General features: G+C 39.5%; 2 protein-coding genes across 2 annotated transcripts; one reads left to right on the forward strand and one right to left on the reverse strand.

The window, feature by feature from the left end:
- Positions 1–611: 611 nt before the first annotated feature.
- LOC113015687 (splicing factor U2AF 35 kDa subunit) lies at positions 612–13,304 on the reverse strand. The gene is made up of 8 exons (XM_026157807.2): positions 13,171–13,304; positions 10,901–10,988; positions 9,171–9,237; positions 4,071–4,120; positions 3,441–3,539; positions 3,209–3,342; positions 979–1,071; positions 612–890 (listed from the first exon to the last, which is right to left on the reverse strand). The coding sequence occupies exons 1-8, from the start codon at positions 13,212–13,214 to the stop codon at positions 782–784; spliced, it is 684 nt and encodes a 227-aa protein (XP_026013592.1). The 5' UTR covers positions 13,215–13,304; the 3' UTR covers positions 612–781.
- A 157-nt stretch (positions 13,305–13,461) lies between these two features.
- On the forward strand, positions 13,462–21,096 carry LOC113016855 (B- and T-lymphocyte attenuator-like). The gene is made up of 6 exons (XM_026160011.2): positions 13,462–14,461; positions 17,092–17,412; positions 17,553–17,594; positions 17,672–17,794; positions 17,876–17,910; positions 17,989–21,096. Exons 1-6 carry the CDS (start codon positions 14,362–14,364, stop codon positions 18,313–18,315), a joined length of 948 nt encoding a protein of 315 aa, XP_026015796.1. The 5' UTR covers positions 13,462–14,361; the 3' UTR covers positions 18,316–21,096.
- Positions 21,097–21,101: the final 5 nt, after the last annotated feature.

The raw sequence follows: 21,101 nt of genomic DNA on the forward strand, positions 1-21,101 counted from the left end.
TTTTGACAACGTAACTAGACTTATAAATTCTCTTAAAAAAATACAAATAAAATACTTTTCAACTCCCAAGCAGCATTTAAAAGTACAACACATGTACTGTATTTGCATAGAAGTTTGATGTATTTGTACTTTATTGTAGTATTTGTATCTTTATAACTCCAGACTATGCACATTAAACTTAAACCATCTTAAGTGGATCTTAACCCACCATCTTAATTGCTCAATCAATACTATGACAAAATAAGTTTAGATTTGAGATCTATCTGGAGGTAATTTTTTCTTACTTAATTTAGAGGGGTTTTTTTCCCCTTCTTAAACTACCAGAATATTTATCACATCAAATTTAAGCGAAGTGTCAAAAAAGGGAACTAGTAAAAGAACAGGCTGATTAGTTAGCATTGCATCAGCCATTTACCAGAAAAAAAATGCAGCAACAGTTGTCCGCTGTTAGTGACTGTGTGAAGGAAAGTTTACAGTCTGACAGACTACGAAGGAGCTTTAAAATTAGTCTCTGGTTAGCAGCTTTGGTATAAAAATATAGCAGAGTAATAATAAATCATAATAAAATCCTTCCTAGAATAGGATTGAGTCTTGAAGAAAAGCGGTGCAGATGCAGTTACAAATCTGTTTTTTATTGAGAAAGCGGCACAAGCTTGTCTTAAAAAAAAGGGAATAAGAGAAAGAACACTTCCAACAATTCACAAAAAAACAAAAAACAAAATAACTGTCATCACTGTTGGGCTTTAGGGGGAGAATTTTGGTGGGTCCATCTCGTCTACTTTCAGAATCTTCCGGAGCGTTCTCGATCCCTCGACCTCCGCCTCTCGCGGTCCCGCCGTCGATCCCTGGAGCGGGAACGTCGTTCCCGGGAGCGCGAGCGTGAGCGGTGTCTGGTAAAGAAGAGAGCAAAAGATATTTATTTTCAAATTTAAAAGCCATACACAAAAGCAGTTGTCTTGCTCTCGGGCTTTACAGGACCTTTTCCTGCGGCGGCCGTACAGCTCCCTCCTCAGTTCCCTTGATATTGGTTTCAGATGCATGAAGTTGCAGAAGCCACCTCGGGTGCACTCTCTGTAAGTAAGCAAGTGTGTGAAGTTTGATTTCTATTGCACCTTTCTACATAAACATCACAAAGTGCTTCAAACAAAACACCAGAATATAAATTATCAAGTTCCAGTCACAGATCTCTCAGAAGGAGAGTGTTCCAGAAGCCCAAAACTGTCTCCTTTAGTTTTCGTAAAGAAGATGAGTTCCCAAGACACTCAGCCAGCAGGCTCTGATCACATGAACTCAGGGATCTAAAAGTTTGCTCATGTAAGCTGATGTTTGCCTATGAAAAGCTCTAGAAGTCAAACCCAGAATCTTAAAATGGACCCTGGATTCATCGGGGAGCTGGATCAGCAACTGTGTGATGTGAGAGTACGCCATTCTAGAGTTTCTGCATAAACAAGTGAACGATAAAGCCAGATGTGATGTAATAAATGCATGAATAACAGTCACCGGTTTAGAGTGTGAAACAATGTGACTTAGCTTGGCAGTATGTAACACAGGAAAACAGGATGTGAAGGGTTAACGTTGCTGGCCTTGCATTTTGTAGATCTGTGCCACGAGGAAAAGTTGGCTCATAGTCACACATTCTGAGGAGCCCTGCCAACCCACCAAGCAGAACACCTAATCTTTATCTGCCTCCAGAGTTGAGGGAGAGCAAACAACCCCGTTGATCCAATGGAAAAAAAAAAAAAAAATCACAGAGGGACTTGTAAAGGAAAAGATCGCAAAGACCCTATCACTGACCAAGGACAGAGTGTAACTACATGTGCACGCTTCTCCTTTGCTCTGTGCCATCATCGTGTCAGCTGATGCTGTCCTTTTAGTTAAATGTGATTGTTTTACACTCAGGGAGACAGGCCCATTACAGTTGCTTCGAGTGCTGCATCCTGAGGCTAGCATCCTTGATTGGTAGACAAGCATTGGCTCCAGGGTGAACAGTGAGGCTCTGTCATCTATCCATCAGCGGCAGGATGACACTGTCTACATTATCTTGTAGACTGTCTAAGTAAATGGCCTGGCCTGTATTTGTATATGCGCCTTCAAAATAAAACAAGACGCACACCAGCTAAGAAGTTGCAACACGCGTTTGCGTACATAAGATTTTCTGGAGGAGGACAGATTTGTTTAGAACTCTTAAAGAAGTCAAAGAAGCAGGCTCCTTTAAGCAATTACTTTGGTGTTCCTCCACCTCCAAAGAAATGTCAGGAGTCCAAAGCGCAAAAGGAGTGCGTATTCTTGGAAAAGTGGTTGCAGGAGGTGAGCTGGCTTCAAACAAATGATGAACGCACAGCGATGTGGTGCAGAATATGCCGTGAAAATCCCACTCTAGTGGACAACTTCTTATCTAGTGCGCGTTTTTTATTTTGACAGCGCACCTGCAGACCACTTATGTGCACCCCTGTATATAACCTTTCAAGCATTAAAGAGGCCGATAGTGCCAGCATTAACAGCAAACTAATGTGACACTGTGAGCATACGATGTTACACATAGTACAAAGTGACAAAATTCTCTTAAATGCACATGCAGTATTTGTTTTAAGAAAGTTTAACCTCTACTCCTTTTTTTACTCACTACAGCCCCGCCCCTCCAGTTCTGCCAGAGGTTTCTTCCTGTTAAAAGGGAGTTTTCCCTCCCACGTTCACCAAATGCTTACTCATAGAGGTTGTCCAATTGTAGAGGTTTTCTTGTATTATCATAGGGTTTTTATCTTACAATATGAAGCATCTTGGGGCAACTGTTGTTGTGGTTTGGCTCTAGATAAAAAACTTTTTTTTCCCTTCCTATAGTCCAGCGGTCCCCAACCCCGGGGCCTCGGACCGGTACCGGTCCGTGAGTCGTTTGGTACCGGGCCGCGAGAGTTGAGGCTCAGGTGTGAAATGTTCAGGGTTTTTATCGGTTTTGAGCGTTATTTTGTTATCGTTTACTTGGTTTTCCTGGGTCTTTTCACATGTGTTATGAATACATTTTCTTTCTTTCGGTACCGGTACTAATTTTATTTTGTTGTAAAGGCCAGTCCGTGAAAATATTGTCGGGCATAAACCGGTCCGTGGCACTAAAAAGGTTGGAGACCGCTGCTATAGTCTATTAGTCAGCTGGTTAATTAAATACAGTAAAATGCTTTCATTAAACACTAACACGTTTTCTCACAATACTCACCCCATTTCATACTGACGGCAGCAGGCTTCCCTGAAGTCAGTGACTGGGGAGAGTTCTGCGTGGATGGGCTGGCCATTGAACCAGCGGTTGTTAAGGTCCATAACGGCTTTCTCTGCATCCTCCTCGTGACGAAACTACACCCAAAAGACACACACATACTTAGGAAATTACTGGTTTAAGCTCATCATAACAATTCAACCCCGTTTAAATAAACCAAGATCCTAAAACAGACCTTAACATAGACATTGCCGACGAGGTGGTCGCCTAAGTTATCACAGACGTTCATCTCCTCCACTTCTCCATACTTCTCCTCCATCTCTGTGAACACCTCCTGTGTTGGATATTGGGGGGGGGGGGGGGGCACAATCGAAACCTGTCAAACCAGTTCTATTCTTATATTGCACCTCTTATAACCAGGAAAACCTACCACACAAACTAACCAAAGTACAAAGCGGCGGTAATGTAAAAACTGTGTAGTAAATAATATGTAGTAGTAAGTAATGCTATTATTGTGGAGTCATGCTGAGTGGCTTTTAATCAGTGAGTAATAAGTTATATAACAACTAAGAAGGATTATTAACCTTTACAAACAATCATCTCTACAACACATATTATAAAAACTGTTTTTAAATCTCATATTCAAAACCTATGAACATGATAAACTCACAATCAGTTTTTATTGGGTTATTAGTTAGCCAAATACCAGCCCCTCTAAACCAATAAAAGATCCTTGCTTCATGAATACACTGTCAATAACACCTTGCCCCAGTTGCTCTTTTTGGCTGAAATATGCAGATAACACATTCATGACGTCCAACAGTGCCACACGTGGGACACAAAGGAGAAACAAAAGTTCACTCACCTCAAAGAACTCATCGTAGTGCTCCTGCATTTCCACATCGCTGACGGCACCTAAAAAACGCCCAAAAAGGGACAGTCATGTCAAAGCTAGACAGACACTGGTGGTTAAAAACTCAGACCATGTTAAGCAACATCAAATCTTGCTAAACCCTGTTAATAATATAAAGTAAAGATTCTGAAGGAGATGCTACACAAACTGTCTTTAACAAGAAAACCCTTTAGTCTTCTCCAGGTTGGTGGATTTACTTTAAAATGACTTTTCTTGCAGTGTTTTGCCACCTTTACAGAACTGTTCACTGAGTACACAGGGATCCTAACATTAAATATGCATTTTAATGACAAACCCCTGACTAAGTCGGGGGCATCACTAGTAGAAGCCAGCTTCAGTAATGCAGAAGCAATCACTGTGCACTCAGTATGAAAACATTAAGTGTAGAAAACCCAGAAACAGTACTTTAATTATAGCTTTTTGGTTTAATCACATCTTGAAAATGAAGGAAGTGAAAGAAAAGCTGCTCTTTGCACATCAGTGCATGACACTGACTGGGCTAATTGGAGTTTAGGCCTGGAAAACATGCAAAACAGCATGAGGCCCAAAAACTCTGTGTGTGTGTGTGTGTACAGAGGACACAATTCTATACTTGACCAAATTTGATGTGGGGAGGTGTGGTATAATGAATTAAGTGCAGTCAGTGCTGGAGGGTCCTGCGGATGAAGGGAGAACTTACAGTGTAAGCATCAGCAGACTGGGCAGTTTTCAAGGTTATGAAGGTAAATGTTCAAGAGGGAAATGGTCTGAAATACAAAACGTAAACTGCTGTGATATAAATCCAACCGAATACAGAGCTGGGGAGGAAAACAATGTTATTAGATAATTTCTGTTGTGAAATTGCTCCTGCTGATCATGTGATGGTTACACCCGTTTGCACAATCTCAAAAAAATAAAAAATAGACCACTCCGCTGTTTTTCCCCTTAATATAGCAGATCTGTGGTACAAGAAGGCAAGACTGCACAATCACGCTGTATAATGTAGCTTTTGAATATTTTAGCTCATCATGAAAAGGCTGTAATATTAATAAAGGTCTAAAAGAACACTGCTTGACTCAAAGTTTAATTTTGGAGGTAACAGATCATCAATCACACCTGTTTAGTCTCTTAAAGTGTTTCTGAGTTGATTCATTAGATGAAAACTCTGCTTAAAGATTCATTCATTCATTAAAGATTCACCTCAAAATAATGGATAATCTGAACTTGTTCTTTAAAACATTTATAGCCTCACTTGGATTTTTCTTTGAAGTGGATCTATTATTAAAATTAAATTTTATTTATATAGCCCCCAATCATTACAACAGATTGCTTCAAAGTGCTTTATATTGTAAGGTGAAGACCCTACAATAAAAAAAACAGAAAATAACCCCAACAATCATACGACCCCCTATGAGCAAGCACTTTGGCGACAGTGGGAAGGAAAAACTCCCTTTTAACAGGAAGAAACCTCCGGCAGAACCAGGCTCAGGGAGGGGCGGCAATCTGCTGCAACCGGTTGGGGATGAGCGAGTGAAGACGGGACAAAGACACGCTGTGGAAGAGAGCCAGAGATTAATAATAACTAATAATTAAATGCAGAGGTGTATAAACACATAGGGAGTGAAAAAAGAAGAAGAAGAAATACTCAATGCATCATGGGAATCCCCCAGCAGCCTAGACCTATTGCAGTATAACTCAGGAAGGATTCAGGGTCACCTGATCCAGCCCTAACCAAATGACTTATCAAAAAGGAAAGTAGAGATACTGTCTGTCACACGATTCCAAACTGGAAGCTGAAGGCTCTGCCTCCCATTCTACTTCTAAATCCACCACAAGTAGAGCTGGGCGATATGAGATTTTTTCATATCACGATATGTTTTTTTCATTTCAGGCGATAACGATATCTATCACGATATAAGCCAAATAACTATATTTGTAAGATTTAAATGTGCTGTTGCTCACAAGTAAAATGTGAAATAATCAGCAGCTTGTTTTTATTTAAATATTTATTTCCCATAATAAGTTCAACAGGGTAGATGTACTTAAGGAACATGAGACTTTTTCAGATAAATAAAGGCAAATATTACAAACTACACAAAAGGCAGCCGCTAAAGCGTTTAAGTTTCAAAACAGAACAAACGAAACAGACTACTAAATTGTCAATTCCACTTAGAAACAAAATATTAATTCTAAAAATAAATCTTAGTTTGTTTTACAGAAGAACAGACAAAACTGACTAACTTTTGTCAATATCAAATAAACTGAGAACTAAAAGGAAATTCTCAATCTCTCCTTGTTGTATAGCTTAGCTTTTCAAACTGTTTTAACAGTTACTTTAGTCTGACAAAAGCCGAATGACGAATTAGCGCTTCCAGTCAGAGACTGAGGCTACGTCCACACGTACACGGGTATTTTTGAAAACGGAGATTTTCCGTTTTCGTTTTAAAAAATAATCCCGTCCACACATAAAGGCAGAAATGAAGGAAAACGCTGCTATGAACATGCCAAAGCAGCAGGTGGCGCTAGATTCCTAACCGTGCAGAAATGTTGGCCAATCAGAAGTCTAGAAGCCTCGGTGGGAAAAAGTAAACAAAGCTGGGGCATAGAAGCAGAACCGAGTCGTATGTGTGGACGGACAGTAACTGTGTGTATATGTAAGCATTTAAACACTGCAGAGAGTAGAATTAACAGTATTGTAGAAATTCATTTCACCGAAACAATAACGTGGCGCACAGTGTGACGCATGCACCAGTTTATTGTATTTCCAGACTTGCTTTCGGCACAATTTACAGTGCACGCTACTCTGTTTTTTGTCAGACTTGAAATAGCCGAAGTACCTTCACACTACGGAACTTCTATGGCTCTTCCGTTCGACAATCTCTCCGGCGTTGGAACCATCATCTGTTTTCTCTTCGGTCACGCTCGGTTGATTTTTCTAGTCGGCACACTCTCCACTTCCTCCATTACGCGCTGGCTCCATTACCCGCTGGCTGCTTCCCACACAAACACACGTGTGGCTTGGCACTTGTGCTGTACGTAACAAGTCACGCGACGTGACGCTGCGGCTGTGATTGGTTCGGCTCTGCGCTACTTAATTTAGATTGGCTGACCTTTTTTTTTTTATTTTTTATTTTTTAAGAGGACAAGAGCGGCGAGGTCTATCGCGATAGCTTAATTTCTCTATCGAGTAAAAGTTATATCGCGATACATATCGTTATCGTTCTATCGCCCAGCTCTAACCACAAGTACCCATTATGCTCACTTGAAGCTCCAAATTTTTAATTTTTGGTTCCTACTAGGATAGTTCTGCGTGATTCATGCCTTGGCACAAAAGCCCATTTCACCATCTTTCTACATCTATCTGATTTGGCTCCTGTTGCCCTCTCTTTAAGCAAACTGTTCTGATCAGCTTCCTCTCATAACGAGAGCAGCAGGTGGGAGGCGTTTCTATACCCATCTCTCTATGACATCATACAGAACCAAGAGTATAAAAAAACTCTCCGAATCTGAGCATTCAGAGTAGTCTGAAGGCACACAGGCACTACTTGTCCATATGCTCACACGTTCACATTATCTGAAACTTTGGACAACATTTAAAAGTACATATATAACAGACTATAAGAAAAAGCATAATAGCTCCACTTCAAGTACTACAAATTTCTATTTGTTTTTTTAATTTATCAAGTACAGAGTAGCTGTGTATTAAAAGACAGTCTATCAACATTAAACCAAATACAGGCCTGTCAAAGCTAGCTGGATGTGTAGTTTGAACACAGAGCCCAAAGACAAATAGACAAGCTAATTCTCAATCCACAGGCAGCCTATGACTCCATTACCAACCTACCTGCATGAGAGGGTCTGCTTCAGCTCTGCCAGACTGGGCTCGACATATTTACTGATCTCATTTCTTCCATAATCAGCACAGTTTGTAAGCACTGTTTGCTTTAGTGTCACTGGTCAGACGGTTGTTTACTGCATTCTGAGTTACGTGAAAGCAGAGGCATCAGAAGCAGGTGTTCATGCTTTTTTGTTTGTTTGTATTAGGCGAGTGGTTCCCAAACTTTTTCTGCAGGGCCTCCATCAGTAGATAAAAACATTTTTCAAGGCCACCCCTCACATGCAATCTTATACACACTTTTTTCTCACAAACTCCAAACAGCTTTTTAGTGATCAATACAGAAATACAATTTAAGCATGTGAACCTAAAGAAAAATAACAAATAAGAAGCAACAAGTACTCAGGAAGCACAAACCTCCACCAAGGCAGCAATTTAAAAACTGCCTACGTAATTTAAAAAGTTTGAACTTGTTTTGACTGAACAACAAAGTGCAGACTTTTGTTATTCTCCCTGTTGAAACCCATTTTAATATACTGCACATTATTTTGAGTATAACCATGTTTATTTATTTTTTAATGTGGAATAATTTACTCGACTATATTTTTATGGTTTTCCATTAGGTGGTAGTGCCTGTTAGGAGGTACTTTTTTTTTTTTTTTTAAGTGGCAGACGTTGTTGTGTTTGAGATGGCTGATGACAGAATCCGTAGGGAGCTCGAGGTTTGCTTTGTGTCACGTGCAAACAACGTCATGGGAGTTTCGAGCCGCGTTACTAAAACGATGTCGATGTCTATGTCTATGTTAAGGTGGTCCTCAGTTTTAATGTAAAACAGCTGAAACCAAGTTCAGCAGGTGCTAGTGGAAAAGAGGCATAGCATTATACGACACAGTGGTCCATTTTCATTACACACTGTGGTGAAGCAGAGACTGAGATATGCCTCAGTATATTTTGTGGTCTTTTTGGCAGTTGTACTGTCCACGCTTTGCTTCAGAGACCCATGTGTCATTTTATTCAGCACTGCTGGACCATTACTCTCATAACTGTGCCTTCCTAGTTTGGGAACCACAGGGTTAGATATTACACATCAACTGTGTTGGGGTTCGTGGGAGATAATGGGGTCCGAACAAGTTCTCCAGTGAAGAAGGCTGAAGCAGTCCCTTGGATGTGCTTTTATATTGGACCAGTGCTTTTAGGAAACAGAGCAAGAAAACGTTGCTGATGAAAGTTTCACTTACAGCGAGAAGCGTCGGCTGTCTGCGCACTGTTCTGAGGATTGCGGTAGATGTTCTGAATCAAGATGGTCTGTGGAGAAAACAAGAAAAAGTGCATCTGGTGAGCCAGGAGTGTCAGGTTTTCAACCTTTTCTGGTAACAAAGACTTCAGTTTGAGCCTGTCAGTAATATCATGCTTTAGCACATTTAAAAGAAAAAGAAATGTGATAAGTGTGACATATTAGGGTCAATGTAAAACTACACTGGAATGTAGGCTGGCCGTGTGTTTGCGGCAAGTTTGCCATGTCTTCCCCACTCTCTACATTTTAGCCCACACTCACAGTAACCTCAGTTAACCTACCTCACACAACTTCACATACTTCACATAACATAAAGCACCAACTTTTTCCCAATTTCAAAACACAGGTTACTGAATACCACACACACAAAAAAAAAAAACAAATGAAAAAAAAAAACCCCACACTGAAAATGATCAACAAGAAGTCAGTGACACATTAAGGCAAAGACAAACAAAGCACATGAGTTTGGAATAACATGAACAGGACAATGACCAGAACACTTTTCTCACATTTACACCCACCCACAGAATGAAAATCACTAGAACCAGGACAAGTTCTCTTGTAAAAGAGATCAAATATACTCACGCATGGGATACATTTAACAGGAAAATTCACAGACACTTTTTAGGGTAACAGACTCATTGCTTTATGCATGCAGACCAATTGTGCTTATGAGCGTAGCCACTTCTAAAGGCTCATTTTGAGCCAAGAAAAACCCTCACTTTTTACACACACCATGCAAACCTAACATAACTTTAAAACCACAAAGACTTTGAGCGCATATGAGCAATTTTATGCTCTTGTGTCTAAATCCTTCAGGGCCACGGCATGCAACTCATTAAGTCAAGAGGGCAAACTGCAGGTCTTAATGTTCAATTCCGATTTTTTGATCAAATCCGTTTTTTTTGTCTGCTATTCACACTACAAATAAAATGTGACAGCAAACGCGCTCTAGTGTGAACACTCAAAGCGGCCTACATGCGCAAAAGAAGACGTCACACACAACACGCTCTGTTTAGACCCAGACCAAACAGTGTTGTTCGACTGATGGCCCTTAATATAAACACTTGTTTCAGACTTTACGTTTCCCAGTTTTGCTTTAAGTTATAAAGTTATTTTGTTATTTACATATGGCCTGATAATTATCCTTATTGCTGTTTTAGAGAGGAGCAGTGCTTCAAAGTATAGTTGTCTGTCAGAATCTGCAGATTATACAGTACAAATAAAATGTTCACGTTTCTCCAACGTTGTCTTCCCAGCAGTTTCACTGGATGGCCAGGAAGCGTTCACGATGTCTTCTCGGGCACTGATAATTGGTGTCTGTCTTGTGTCAGTGACGTAAAAGACGGATTTAATGCGACATGACCATTCAAACAGCAGTCGCTTTCTAAAACATCAGATATGTATCGGATTCAGTACTACATACAAAAGTGACCCAGATCGGATTTGAAAATATCGGATTTGTGCTGTTAACACTGTCACACCATGATCGGATATGGGTCGCATAGGGTCAAAAAAGTCAAGATTTGATGCGCTTTCGCCTGCAGTGTGAACATAGCCTAAGTGGGTCAGGAGGTACACTGGGTTATCAGTGTACTGCAGGGCTGAGGGTTCGTGGTCGACCTCATGCAATAAAGTCATCAATTTAAAAAGGTACTTTGCTGGGATACCCACCTGGCTGAAGGTTGGTTTGTTGTGCAATCTCGAACAGCGGTCTCCATGTCTGCAAGCTCCAATTTTAAAGTAGAAGGAACAATTGACCCTGAAAAAAGAAGAAAAATCATTATCACACATATTTAGAATCTGACCTTGGGTGTTGCTAAGGTGTACGAATGTTGACATATTAACAGAACTAATGAAAAAGCAGAATGCAACTACCCTGTTTGTTCTGCACCATCAGTGATGGGTCTTAAACCGTTTATAGACAAAACCTAATACGGAGCGTAGAGATATAACCTTTATAAGCAATAGACAATAACTGTTTTATTACAGATGCAACATACAATAACAGTAGCTGCACTACAGTAACACAACCACACCCATAACACTGCACAGAAACAGCACAATGCTGCACACTCCGACTGGTAAGATAACGAATGAAATGACTGTGATAAATACAAAGGTTTGGTTGAAGGTTTGTTAACATCTGAGGCTGGTTTTAAAGACCATAAAGCCAACAAAGTTAGAAAATGAGACTAACTACGCTTCACAACCCGATAACTTGTTGTAGATGCTCTAGTCCTGCAGGTGCTGTCGCTGCCAGACCAGGCCTGACGTCTGGCTAAGTCCACAAAACACAGACGCTTCCTTGCAAAACAGAAAGACCAGATTTACATAGCCTGTCTAAAATGGGAGGGAGGGGTGCATTACAGAATGAAATCCAAAAGTATCAGGGCCATGACCGTCAGGTCCTTGGGAGTCATAGTTATACAAGAAGTTGGAACTTCATCCACTCCCAGAGGAAGTCAGGGCAAAACCCAGTCAGGAAACGAAAGTCTGTGTCTGCTTCATTTAGGACATGTGAAATGTCAGAGTAGTGCAGACACCAGGTGCAGAGGTGTTATGCGTTTTACATTTAATACATACTCGAAAAGATGTGGGAAGAAAAAAAAGGTACCAAAAAACTTCCAAAACATATATTTTGCATTTCTTTTAACTATTAAAAGCATTTTAATCAACTCATAGCTCTCTGTGAAATTGGTTGATTGTATACAAATGATAATCTTAATATAATGATGCAATATGGACTAAACTTACTATATAAACTGCTTAGGTTACCAGGGTTATCAACAACTATAATGAATTTGGGAATTATACTTTATGACCCATAAATCTGTTGAAATTATATATATATTATGTGTAGCAGCTTATGTCAAAACCAGCATCTACAATATGTGTACATTGTTGTTTGTAAATACAGTTTTCTAAACAATTTTCAGTTGTTGTTTTTTAATTATTTGGGACAAGTCACGCATTCCTGTAAATAAGAGATCATCAAACAGCAACACTAATAGTACCTGTAACGGATTACTTTGTCTTATACAATGAATGTGTAAGAAGAACAATAAATACATGTTACTCATTTGTTTGGTGTATAGGAACAACTTTTTTTCACCATCATTACCACCAAGTCACGTCTTTTTCATATAAGACTGAAGCAATGAAGCACTGCGGGGCTCACTACTAGTACTGAAAGACATCAGTCGCATAGTAGACCGTGTGAACATTACAGCTACGGCTGGCCTACTTACTGATCTTTCATTAACGCGATACTTGATCAAAGTTTGTCCGGGAATTAAATTACATTGATTCTAGCCTCTTAATACGCACAGTACAAATGGATGTACGTTTCTGGCTCTGCTTGGGTATCTCAACCACTGTTGTGTTTCACCCGTACGAAACCAAAGATCCTACTTGTGGAAATCATCACATCAGTACATAAACGTATAGCTAACTTAAAGCTACTTTTAAGACTTCAGCAGGCACATAGTGGAAGATGCTTTCTGCTGCACTCCACCGGTGGGGCGGAACAATACAAGCCAGACAGGTACTCTGCTAATCAGCTTCTTAACTGAGCGGGCCACGCGTTAGCGGTTTCTTCTTCTTTTTGAAAATTTCTTTAACATACACTTAACATACACTCCAGTTGTGCACGCACAAACTGGAAACATTTAAAACAACTGAATGTTTTGGCGCAAACTAACAGCACGCAAAGGCTGCAAGTTAGCCAGGGCATGAGTTTCATTCAAAGCGTTAGCTTAACGTTAGCTTCCTCCTGCTAAGGTTAGCTTGACTGGGACATGCAGCTGAGCTGTGGGTACAAAATAAGCCCCACCGCCGGCAAAATAGAACCACTGCAAGCACACTTTACATAAAAGCGATATCTTATACGAATTTAAGAACGAATAATATTTAAAACTGACTGAAAACTGTTCAAAACTTACTTGTCTTTCTCTGTACCGAAAATGGATGCCAGGTACTCCGCCATTTTCGGGTCGTCGGAAACGTCCTCGTTACGTCATTACGTAAAGAGTGGGCGCTTGCGTATGGTTTTCATCCTGTACTTAGCCGTACCGCCGGCTGACAGCGCTGTTGTTTCAGAAATTAGTTCCCTCCTCGGGTGAACAGCGCTGTGCCATTTTTTTAATTTTCTCGAATAGCATGAAAATTCCCCTTTGATTAAGTAGTTTTACGTTATTCCCCACCAAAATGAGGACTAGTTTCCAGATATAGAATTGGAAAAAATTAAGCAAATTTATTTCCAGTTGGGACGCAGCATTACAAAGTAGGCTATTAGAATTATACTTTTACTTATAAAACAGCCAGATTATTTTTTTTTAAGTGGATAGCTACTCCACATGCTGGTGGCCAAAGCTGAGAGATATGGGCAAAAGAAAAAAAGCTCAGTGTACTTTTAAGTATAGGTGAAGCTCCCAACCACAGTATATTTCTATTCAAAAGATAAAAAAGCAACCCTGACATCTTTGGGGTGATTTATATCTTCAGAAACCTCCCAGAGGACTCCATTAAAACCCAACTGAAGGTGATTGACTGACAGATAAGGGGTCCACGGGTTGATGGTCTTACCAAAACAGCAACCACACACACATGTCAACAGAGTGGGCATTAAAGCCTAACAGGCCACAAAGTCCCCATCTCCTCTTCAGAGCAATGTACACCCTCCGCTCAAACCACAGTGCTCTGCACAAGGTCGCACAAGTTTGCAGGAGAGGCAGACGGCAACTTAAAAGGAAAGGAGAGGGGAAAGGAAGTCAGCTTAAAGAAGGTAAACCACACACTCTACCCAGAAGTGATGATGAAGGTGCACAGGTTCACAGAGCGAAACAAGACTCTGAAATGAAAAGTGTGCGCGAGAGAGGGCTCATGTGGGAACCCCCTGTTTTTGAGATATTTCACTGAATTTGACTTGCAAGATTTGCAGAAGCAAGACCACCCACTGGTGTACACACCCCAGCTTCAATCACACAGAGGGTGGGAGAGAGACAGAGATAAGGGGAAAGGAGTGAGCAGAAAGAGGAAGGAGCAAGTTTCATATCAGTGTTTCTCTTTTGGGTTTATCACATAATAATGCGCTTGGAGGAACATTACTGCCTTGGGCTGGCTGTTACTGGACAATGACGGGAGCTTTTCTCAGCATCATGAGGGCTAATCGATGCTGGACCATCCTCCATGTGTCCATCTTGGTTGGGCTGCTCCTCACCTTAAATGCTCAGAGTAAGTTGATGTTTTTGTACAGATCGTGTTGTGCCGTCTCAGTATTTGTGGAATATTTGCTTTCTTCTCTTCTCAGGCAGTCAGGCTGAGAAGTAAAGTGTTTGCGATCGTACTGGAAATGATCTGATAAAAGCTGTTGGCCTGATATTTTTAAAGGTTGTGACCCGGAAAGTGCCACATCCACATATGATGTAACTTTTGAGTGAAAAGTGGCTGCCAGTCGTGCAGCTTTAAAAAAAGATCAGAGGCAGAATTCAGTTAGATCTCAAAATCTCAAACTCAAACTATCAGTGGTATCAGATATCGAAGGCAGATTCTGCCATAAATGGCACAGCCTGCCTTTAAACATCTGCAGAGCTTTCTGTTTCAGATGCTAAAACTTTTGCTTCTGTTCTCCCAGAGCAGCAGGGTTTCTTACGTGTGGGAGCTTGATGGAAATAATTTGCACAGGAGGAAAAGATCATATATATTAAAAAGAAATTCTCAGAGCTCAATTAATCGCCTACTTTATGTTCCTTGTGCTTTTTTATGTGTGTGATGGTTTGGATCAGGGGAGATACTAGCTCCGTGTAATTTCCTGTTTTTAATTTCTCATGGGAAACGTAAGATGCACGTGACTTTATTCACAGCCAGTATAGTGACATACGCAAATGAGCGCACTCCTTTAATATAACTAAAATATTAAAAGTGAAGTGTCAGGTATTTAATCTTGTGTGTGCCGTCATTAAAAAGAAACACAGTTGAAAATTAGGAAGCAAAAAGTATAACATCAGTGAATCAGACATAATAGAGCTGCTGTAATTTTTAGTTATGAATAAGGTTAAAAAGACTGTGTGGACTGGGAGAGGCTGTGTTTGTGGGTCTGTGTCAAAAGGAATTGACCACACAAGTAAGAAATGAAACTGTGCAACTTCCTAGAGAGGACACAAGATGTACAGCAGTGGTTTTAATGGAGTAGGAAGAGCAATGTTGTCCAAAACCAAAGGTCAACAATGGTCTAGACAAACAGAAAGACACACAACAAAAAGACTGGAGTGGGCGAGACATGAAGTGACAAATAAACTGCTCATAAAACACAAAATAGCTTCGCCCAATGCTGATAAAAAGAATGCTGATGAATGGCTTCAAAATCTTTAGTTAAATGAAATCAAAATATTTCTGTGGCTCAGATTAAATCTGTTGTGTTTTACGTGGATCTGGTCAGGCCCGCTACAGACACCGCACAGTGTGAGGCGTCAGAATGGGCAGATATCAGGCTTCGTAAGAATAAAGGGTGTGGTGTAGATAATTAAATACATTTGTTTACGTGGCAGTATTTCTTATAAAAATACTAAGAGACTCCTGTTCACAAGAATATTGCTCAGAGAGGGATTTTCCCTCATGACAATGATCACAAACATACTGTAGTAAATACACAAGAGGAGAAACAATGATAACACAGACATGGTCACCTGTTGCGATGATGCAATACTCGTCTGGGCCCAATGAAGCCTCACATCCCTGTAAAATTTCTGTTTCAAAAAATGTTTAAAAAGTATCAATGGTCTTAATCACATATTTAAAAAAATTGACAATCTAAATATCCCCTCACAGTAATGCTTATTAAAACACCTTTTTCTACAGATTACTTGCTATAGTCACTCTGGTCTACTACAAGGTGTCTTTAAATGTGGTCTAAAGGTGATACAGTTGTCAGTGCTAATATTAATAGTAATCATGAAGGTGGGACCTAAATATTTGTCTGCCATAATGCTGGACTCTGCCTAAACACACGCCTGCTAAAAGATTTTTTTATGGTGAATGTTAAACGACAGAAACACTGTGGGACAGCAGCAGCTAAAAGTAATGTTTTTATAAATTGCAATTACAGGTTTATATGGACTTCACTTAAAGCATAACTATTATTATCAAATTCTTGTCTCGGTAAAAATGTCTAATAATTAATTCAAAAAAATTCACAGGCATTCTTAAACTGCTCTGAAGCTTCTGGGTTCAAATTCTCCCTCTTAACATAATATTCTTTGGTAAAACTTGAAAAGCAAAATCATCTCTTAAAGGTTTTCTACAGGACAGTTATAATAGGTGCTGTCCTGAAAACTCAGAAGTTTAAACTTCCAGTTTTTCTGTCATATGATAAACAGCTCCGGGACACATGCTGGTGGATCTTGTAGTGAGACTGTGAGCTCAGTATTTAAGAGCAGTGGAATATCTGACAGTAAAAGGTATACATTAAATTAATACACGTGGCTTTAGGTTTCCCTTTGTGTTAGGACGGGTTCACTCACAGTTTGCTGAACTGCTGGAGTTCATGCAAATTACTTTTCCACTCATTATCAAATAAATGTCACTGAGTGATTTTTCTTTTTAATCTTTTTTTTTTTCATTCTTACTGTTTGTCATACCTCATGTTTACTTCTTTGATCTTATTGTTGCAATATGATGGATATGTTTATATATTTATTAGTCTTCAATTAAACAGTCTTTATATAAATGTATTGTCTAAACACCTTTGATCAGTCTCTTGTGTAATATATTGCTTTATGTTCTCAATTAAATTAAAATTAACATCAAACATTTCTTAATTTCTAATTGTTCTTCTTTATGTGTTTGGTATAATTTCTCTTCTGCAGGTGACTCTGACTGTTCTACAGAAATTAGAGTACGTCGCAACACAGTTTATAATGCATCAGCTGGACAACAACTTTGGATTAATTGCCCAGTATTTTTTTGCAATGATTCACCAACAACAGTCACCTGGTATAAAGTTGAGGAAGCTATTGTCCCCGTCAATGTCAGCGGTGACAGTCACATTAAAACAGATTTGAAACCTTTAAACAAATCAGTATGGATCTTCTATTTGATCTTCCAGAACATTCTCAGACATGACTCTGGTCAGTATCAGTGTCAAGGTGGAGGGAGTATGGGTCATGCCATCACTGTCAATGTCTATGGTGAGTGTGGATTTTTCACCAATTATAATTCTCTAAGAAACCTTCACTCACACTGAACAGTGGACTTTTTCTGAATCTCATGATATTTTTGTGTTGTTCAGACCTCAGACAGCTTCTCTGTTGTTTTTTTTTTTTTACAGATCATGCTGAAATTACCACTATTACACAGAATAATCTCACAGGTAAGAAAGGTTTTATATAATGTGTGTTGTTGTAGCTTTATTGAATCCAAACTGACTGAAACCTGTTTTTCTTGCAGTCAGCACGACTGCTCCTGACAATACAGAAACCTTGTTGCCGTACGTGTACTCTGCTGCTGGGATCGCCACATTCGTCATCATAGTCATAATCATATCTGTCATATCAATGCGAGGCTGTAAAGGTGAGCTGTTCTCTCGCCTTTTCAAAATAAAACATCACCAGATGTACTGAATACTAAACATGTAAACTGTCCATCCTGCAGGGAAGCCAAAGAAAGACAGTCAAGCTGAAAATCAGGTAAGATATAAAATATTTCAAGCTTATCACATTTTTTCCATCAATAATTTTAACTCGAACATTTTTGGATGTTTCCAGTACATGCAGATCCCCATGGTGGAGCGACCTCTTCCTCAACCCAGCTTGGAGCCCTCACAGAGAGGAAGCCCCTATGCTGCACCATCTCGGAGATCTACCAAGAGGAAAACTCCACCAAGGCAGCCCAATGAGTTTAGATTATCAAGAGATAATGAGCAGGCTTATGGGCCGAGTCATGTGGGCAGAGAGAGACAGAGGAACACCGTGGAGGAGGAGAGCGGCTCTGTTGTGTATGCTGCTCTTAACCACGAGCTGCCTCAGCGGGTTAATCGGCCACGGATGGAGGTGGAAGAGACCTCAGAGTACGCAGCCATCCGTTTGGCATAAAGACTAAGAACTGCTTGACTAAATCACACTAGAGGACAACTGATGAATATCTGAAGCTGGTGTAACTCCACCAGAGGAGACCTGAAGGACAGTTAGAAGGGAATGCAGAGACTCGAAGTAAAGAGTGTGGATACCAAAAACACAACTCATCACTTCTGTAAAAACTGCTCTTTGATCTTTGAGTTATACCGCACAGACCATCACACCTTGTTTACCTGAGATCCTGAAGACTTGTTAATAATTTAAATAGCAGAATCAGCACCCTCACATTTTGGTCAATATTTAAAAGCCTACATGCTTTCATAAGTGTTTTTACTCTTGCTGATTATGCCTCTGCTCAGTTTGGGATTTAGCAGAGTTATGCTGAGATTCTTCACCAGATGTCTTGTCACTTACAATGGGTACACTAACAAGAGCTGTGTTAGAGCATGTTTGATATATATGGGCACAATGTCTCAGCACAGACAATACCACCCAGTGTACCTAGCAAATTACACCTACAACGTCAATCAACCATAAAATACAACCTGTGCCAAGCAAACTGCAAAGAGTATGGTCTGAGCACACACATCACATTGTGTTTAGATTTAAAGCTGTTAGGGATTCTAACACCAAAGCTGTTGCCTCAAATGGTGCTTAATAGAAGCATTTTGTGTCATGTGGCATCATAAGCAGTCATCTCCAGGGCTGAAAAATGACAGAGGTGCCAAAAACTGCAGTTCCTCAAATGTCCACTTGAGGTTGACTACAAAAGTCAATCCTTGTAGTTAAAATGTCCAAGTTTACACCAGGAATAACATAGCAGCATGTCAAAAAGTAAAGGCTTGAAAATAATACCAAACTAGCTGGTAATATCAGTCAGCATTACTTATTTCTGTAGGTTACTCCTGTGCAGAGATGGGCAGTAACGCGTTACTTGTTACTTGTAACGCGTTACTGTAATCGATTACTTTTTTCAGGTACTTTTTTGCAATAGTAATCCCTTACTTTACGTAAGGGATTACAATTGCAAAAACGGTAATTAGATCACCGTTACTTTCCCGTAGGAACACTGCGTTACTAAAACCGTGATTTTTTTGCGAGAATGTCTCATGACAGTGACGTAAGCGAGTGCAACATTTGTGAAAACAGCTGTGTGCAGATCAACAATGGATAATATATTGAGTGCAGGAGAGAGTATGAGCGTGCAGCGTTTAAAGCGTGGAAGTACTGACCTTATTTTGAGTTTGATTCCATAAAAAGTGACAAAAATATTAGTGTCCGTTGTGTGTGGGAACAAAACTTCTTTTTACAGCGAAACACCCCCCCCCCCAAACTTCTAAGCAAGCACCGAGTGCGCTACGACATAATGGGAAACTCACAGAGAAACTCACGGATTCTTCAACTGACCGCCTGCGGCACACCTGCACCAGGGCAAACCTCCGCCTACGCCACTCCTGCTATACAGGTGAAAATATAGCAACAGGACCGCAAGTCTTTGATTTTATTTATTTTCTGCCGTGTTTTACTTGCATCTATTTGAAGGAGTGAGTGTAAACAAAAATATATTTTATTTTATGTGCTGGAATGTGTAGAAAATAGGTTTAAATGTTAAACAAATTTCTTCCAGTCAGAGAATGTTGCATATAATTAAAATTTTGCTTGATGCATAAAGTTAAAAGGTTAAAACTAATAAACCAAGTTTTTAAAAAGAGACTTTTCCATTTGATTACATTTTGTATGATGGATTATGCAGAAAAATAGAATTGGACTGAAAAGATCTATTGCTTTTCCATACTTTATCACCTATTCAGGTTGTAAATCGTGTTTTTTAAAAGTAACTAAGTAACTAAGTAATTAATTACTTTTGAAAATAAGTAATCAGTAAAGTAACGGGATTACTTTTTTGGGGAAGTAATCCGTAATTAGTTACTGATTACATTTTTCAAGTAACTTGACCAACACTGCTCCTGTGTGCTGCAGCTCCAGTGCTGTGTCAGAATGATGTAAAACAACAGCACTGTTCCTGTTAGCATGTCAGTTCATTAGCAGGAATGTGCACATTGTAGTGAATTTTAGTTCAATTCTATATACACAATCATCCTGCCATTATTCCTCATTAGTTTACCAAATATTTATTAACATGCTACTAAAATTAGGTTCCCACTGTTTTTGTGTTACAGTAAAAATTGTTGAAAATATATCTGCGCTGGGATATTAATGCATCATTTTAAAATACTAAAAATGTAGATTTGTGACCAGATCTGTAAAGATGTACAACTTCTGCAGGGATGTGGGTTAAGAGCCATATACAGGTATAGCAAACTCAGGGAGAGAGAGATGATCATTGTTCTGAGGATTATTGTCACTGTATTTGTGTGCATGACACATGAGTAAACTGTCCTCTAAGACAGAGGTGTCACAGAAGCTGTAGTCAGGTTAAGTCGTAGTACAAAACAAATTTTTGGAGATTTTTATGATTGTGTGTATTGATTTGAATGTTTGTTTGTTTTTTGTCATGCACTCACTGTGATGTTCTTCTGTTGCACATCCATGACTTGAATTAACTCTTGAGAAACTTACCTATGATAACAGTAATGGTTATCTGTCTGTATCATATCAGCTATCCACTGACTTTCTGACTACATGAATGACTAATGAGCTATTGTACTTATTGTGATTCTTTTGGGAATAGAAATGTAATATTAATCATTTTGTGCAAGTAAAAACTATAATATTTTCTCCATATCTGTTAGATTTAAAAAAAAGATTATAATGATTCATTCTCATCCTGTTTTTCCTGTAAA

Source organism: Astatotilapia calliptera, chromosome 23 (genome assembly GCF_964374335.1).
Source record: "Astatotilapia calliptera chromosome 23, fAstCal68.1, whole genome shotgun sequence".
Classification (NCBI taxonomy): domain Eukaryota; kingdom Metazoa; phylum Chordata; class Actinopteri; order Cichliformes; family Cichlidae; genus Astatotilapia; species Astatotilapia calliptera.

Coding starts and splice junctions, on each gene's coding strand:
- LOC113016855 (XM_026160011.2), top strand. CDS start 14,362: ATGACGGGAGCTTTTCTCAGCATCATGAGGGCTAATCGATGCTGGACC. Junction 17,413..17,552: donor CATCACTGTCAATGTCTATG/GTGAGTGTGGAT, acceptor TTTTTTTTACAG/ATCATGCTGAAATTACCACT. Junction 17,595..17,671: donor TACACAGAATAATCTCACAG/GTAAGAAAGGTT, acceptor TTTTTCTTGCAG/TCAGCACGACTGCTCCTGAC.
- LOC113015687 (XM_026157807.2), bottom strand. CDS start 13,214: ATGGCGGAGTACCTGGCATCCATTTTCGGTACAGAGAAAGACAA. Junction 9,238..10,900: donor ACAAACCAACCTTCAGCCAG/GTGGGTATCCCA, acceptor TTTTCTCCACAG/ACCATCTTGATTCAGAACAT. Junction 1,072..3,208: donor TGCCGTCAGTATGAAATGGG/GTGAGTATTGTG, acceptor GCTTACTTACAG/AGAGTGCACCCGAGGTGGCT.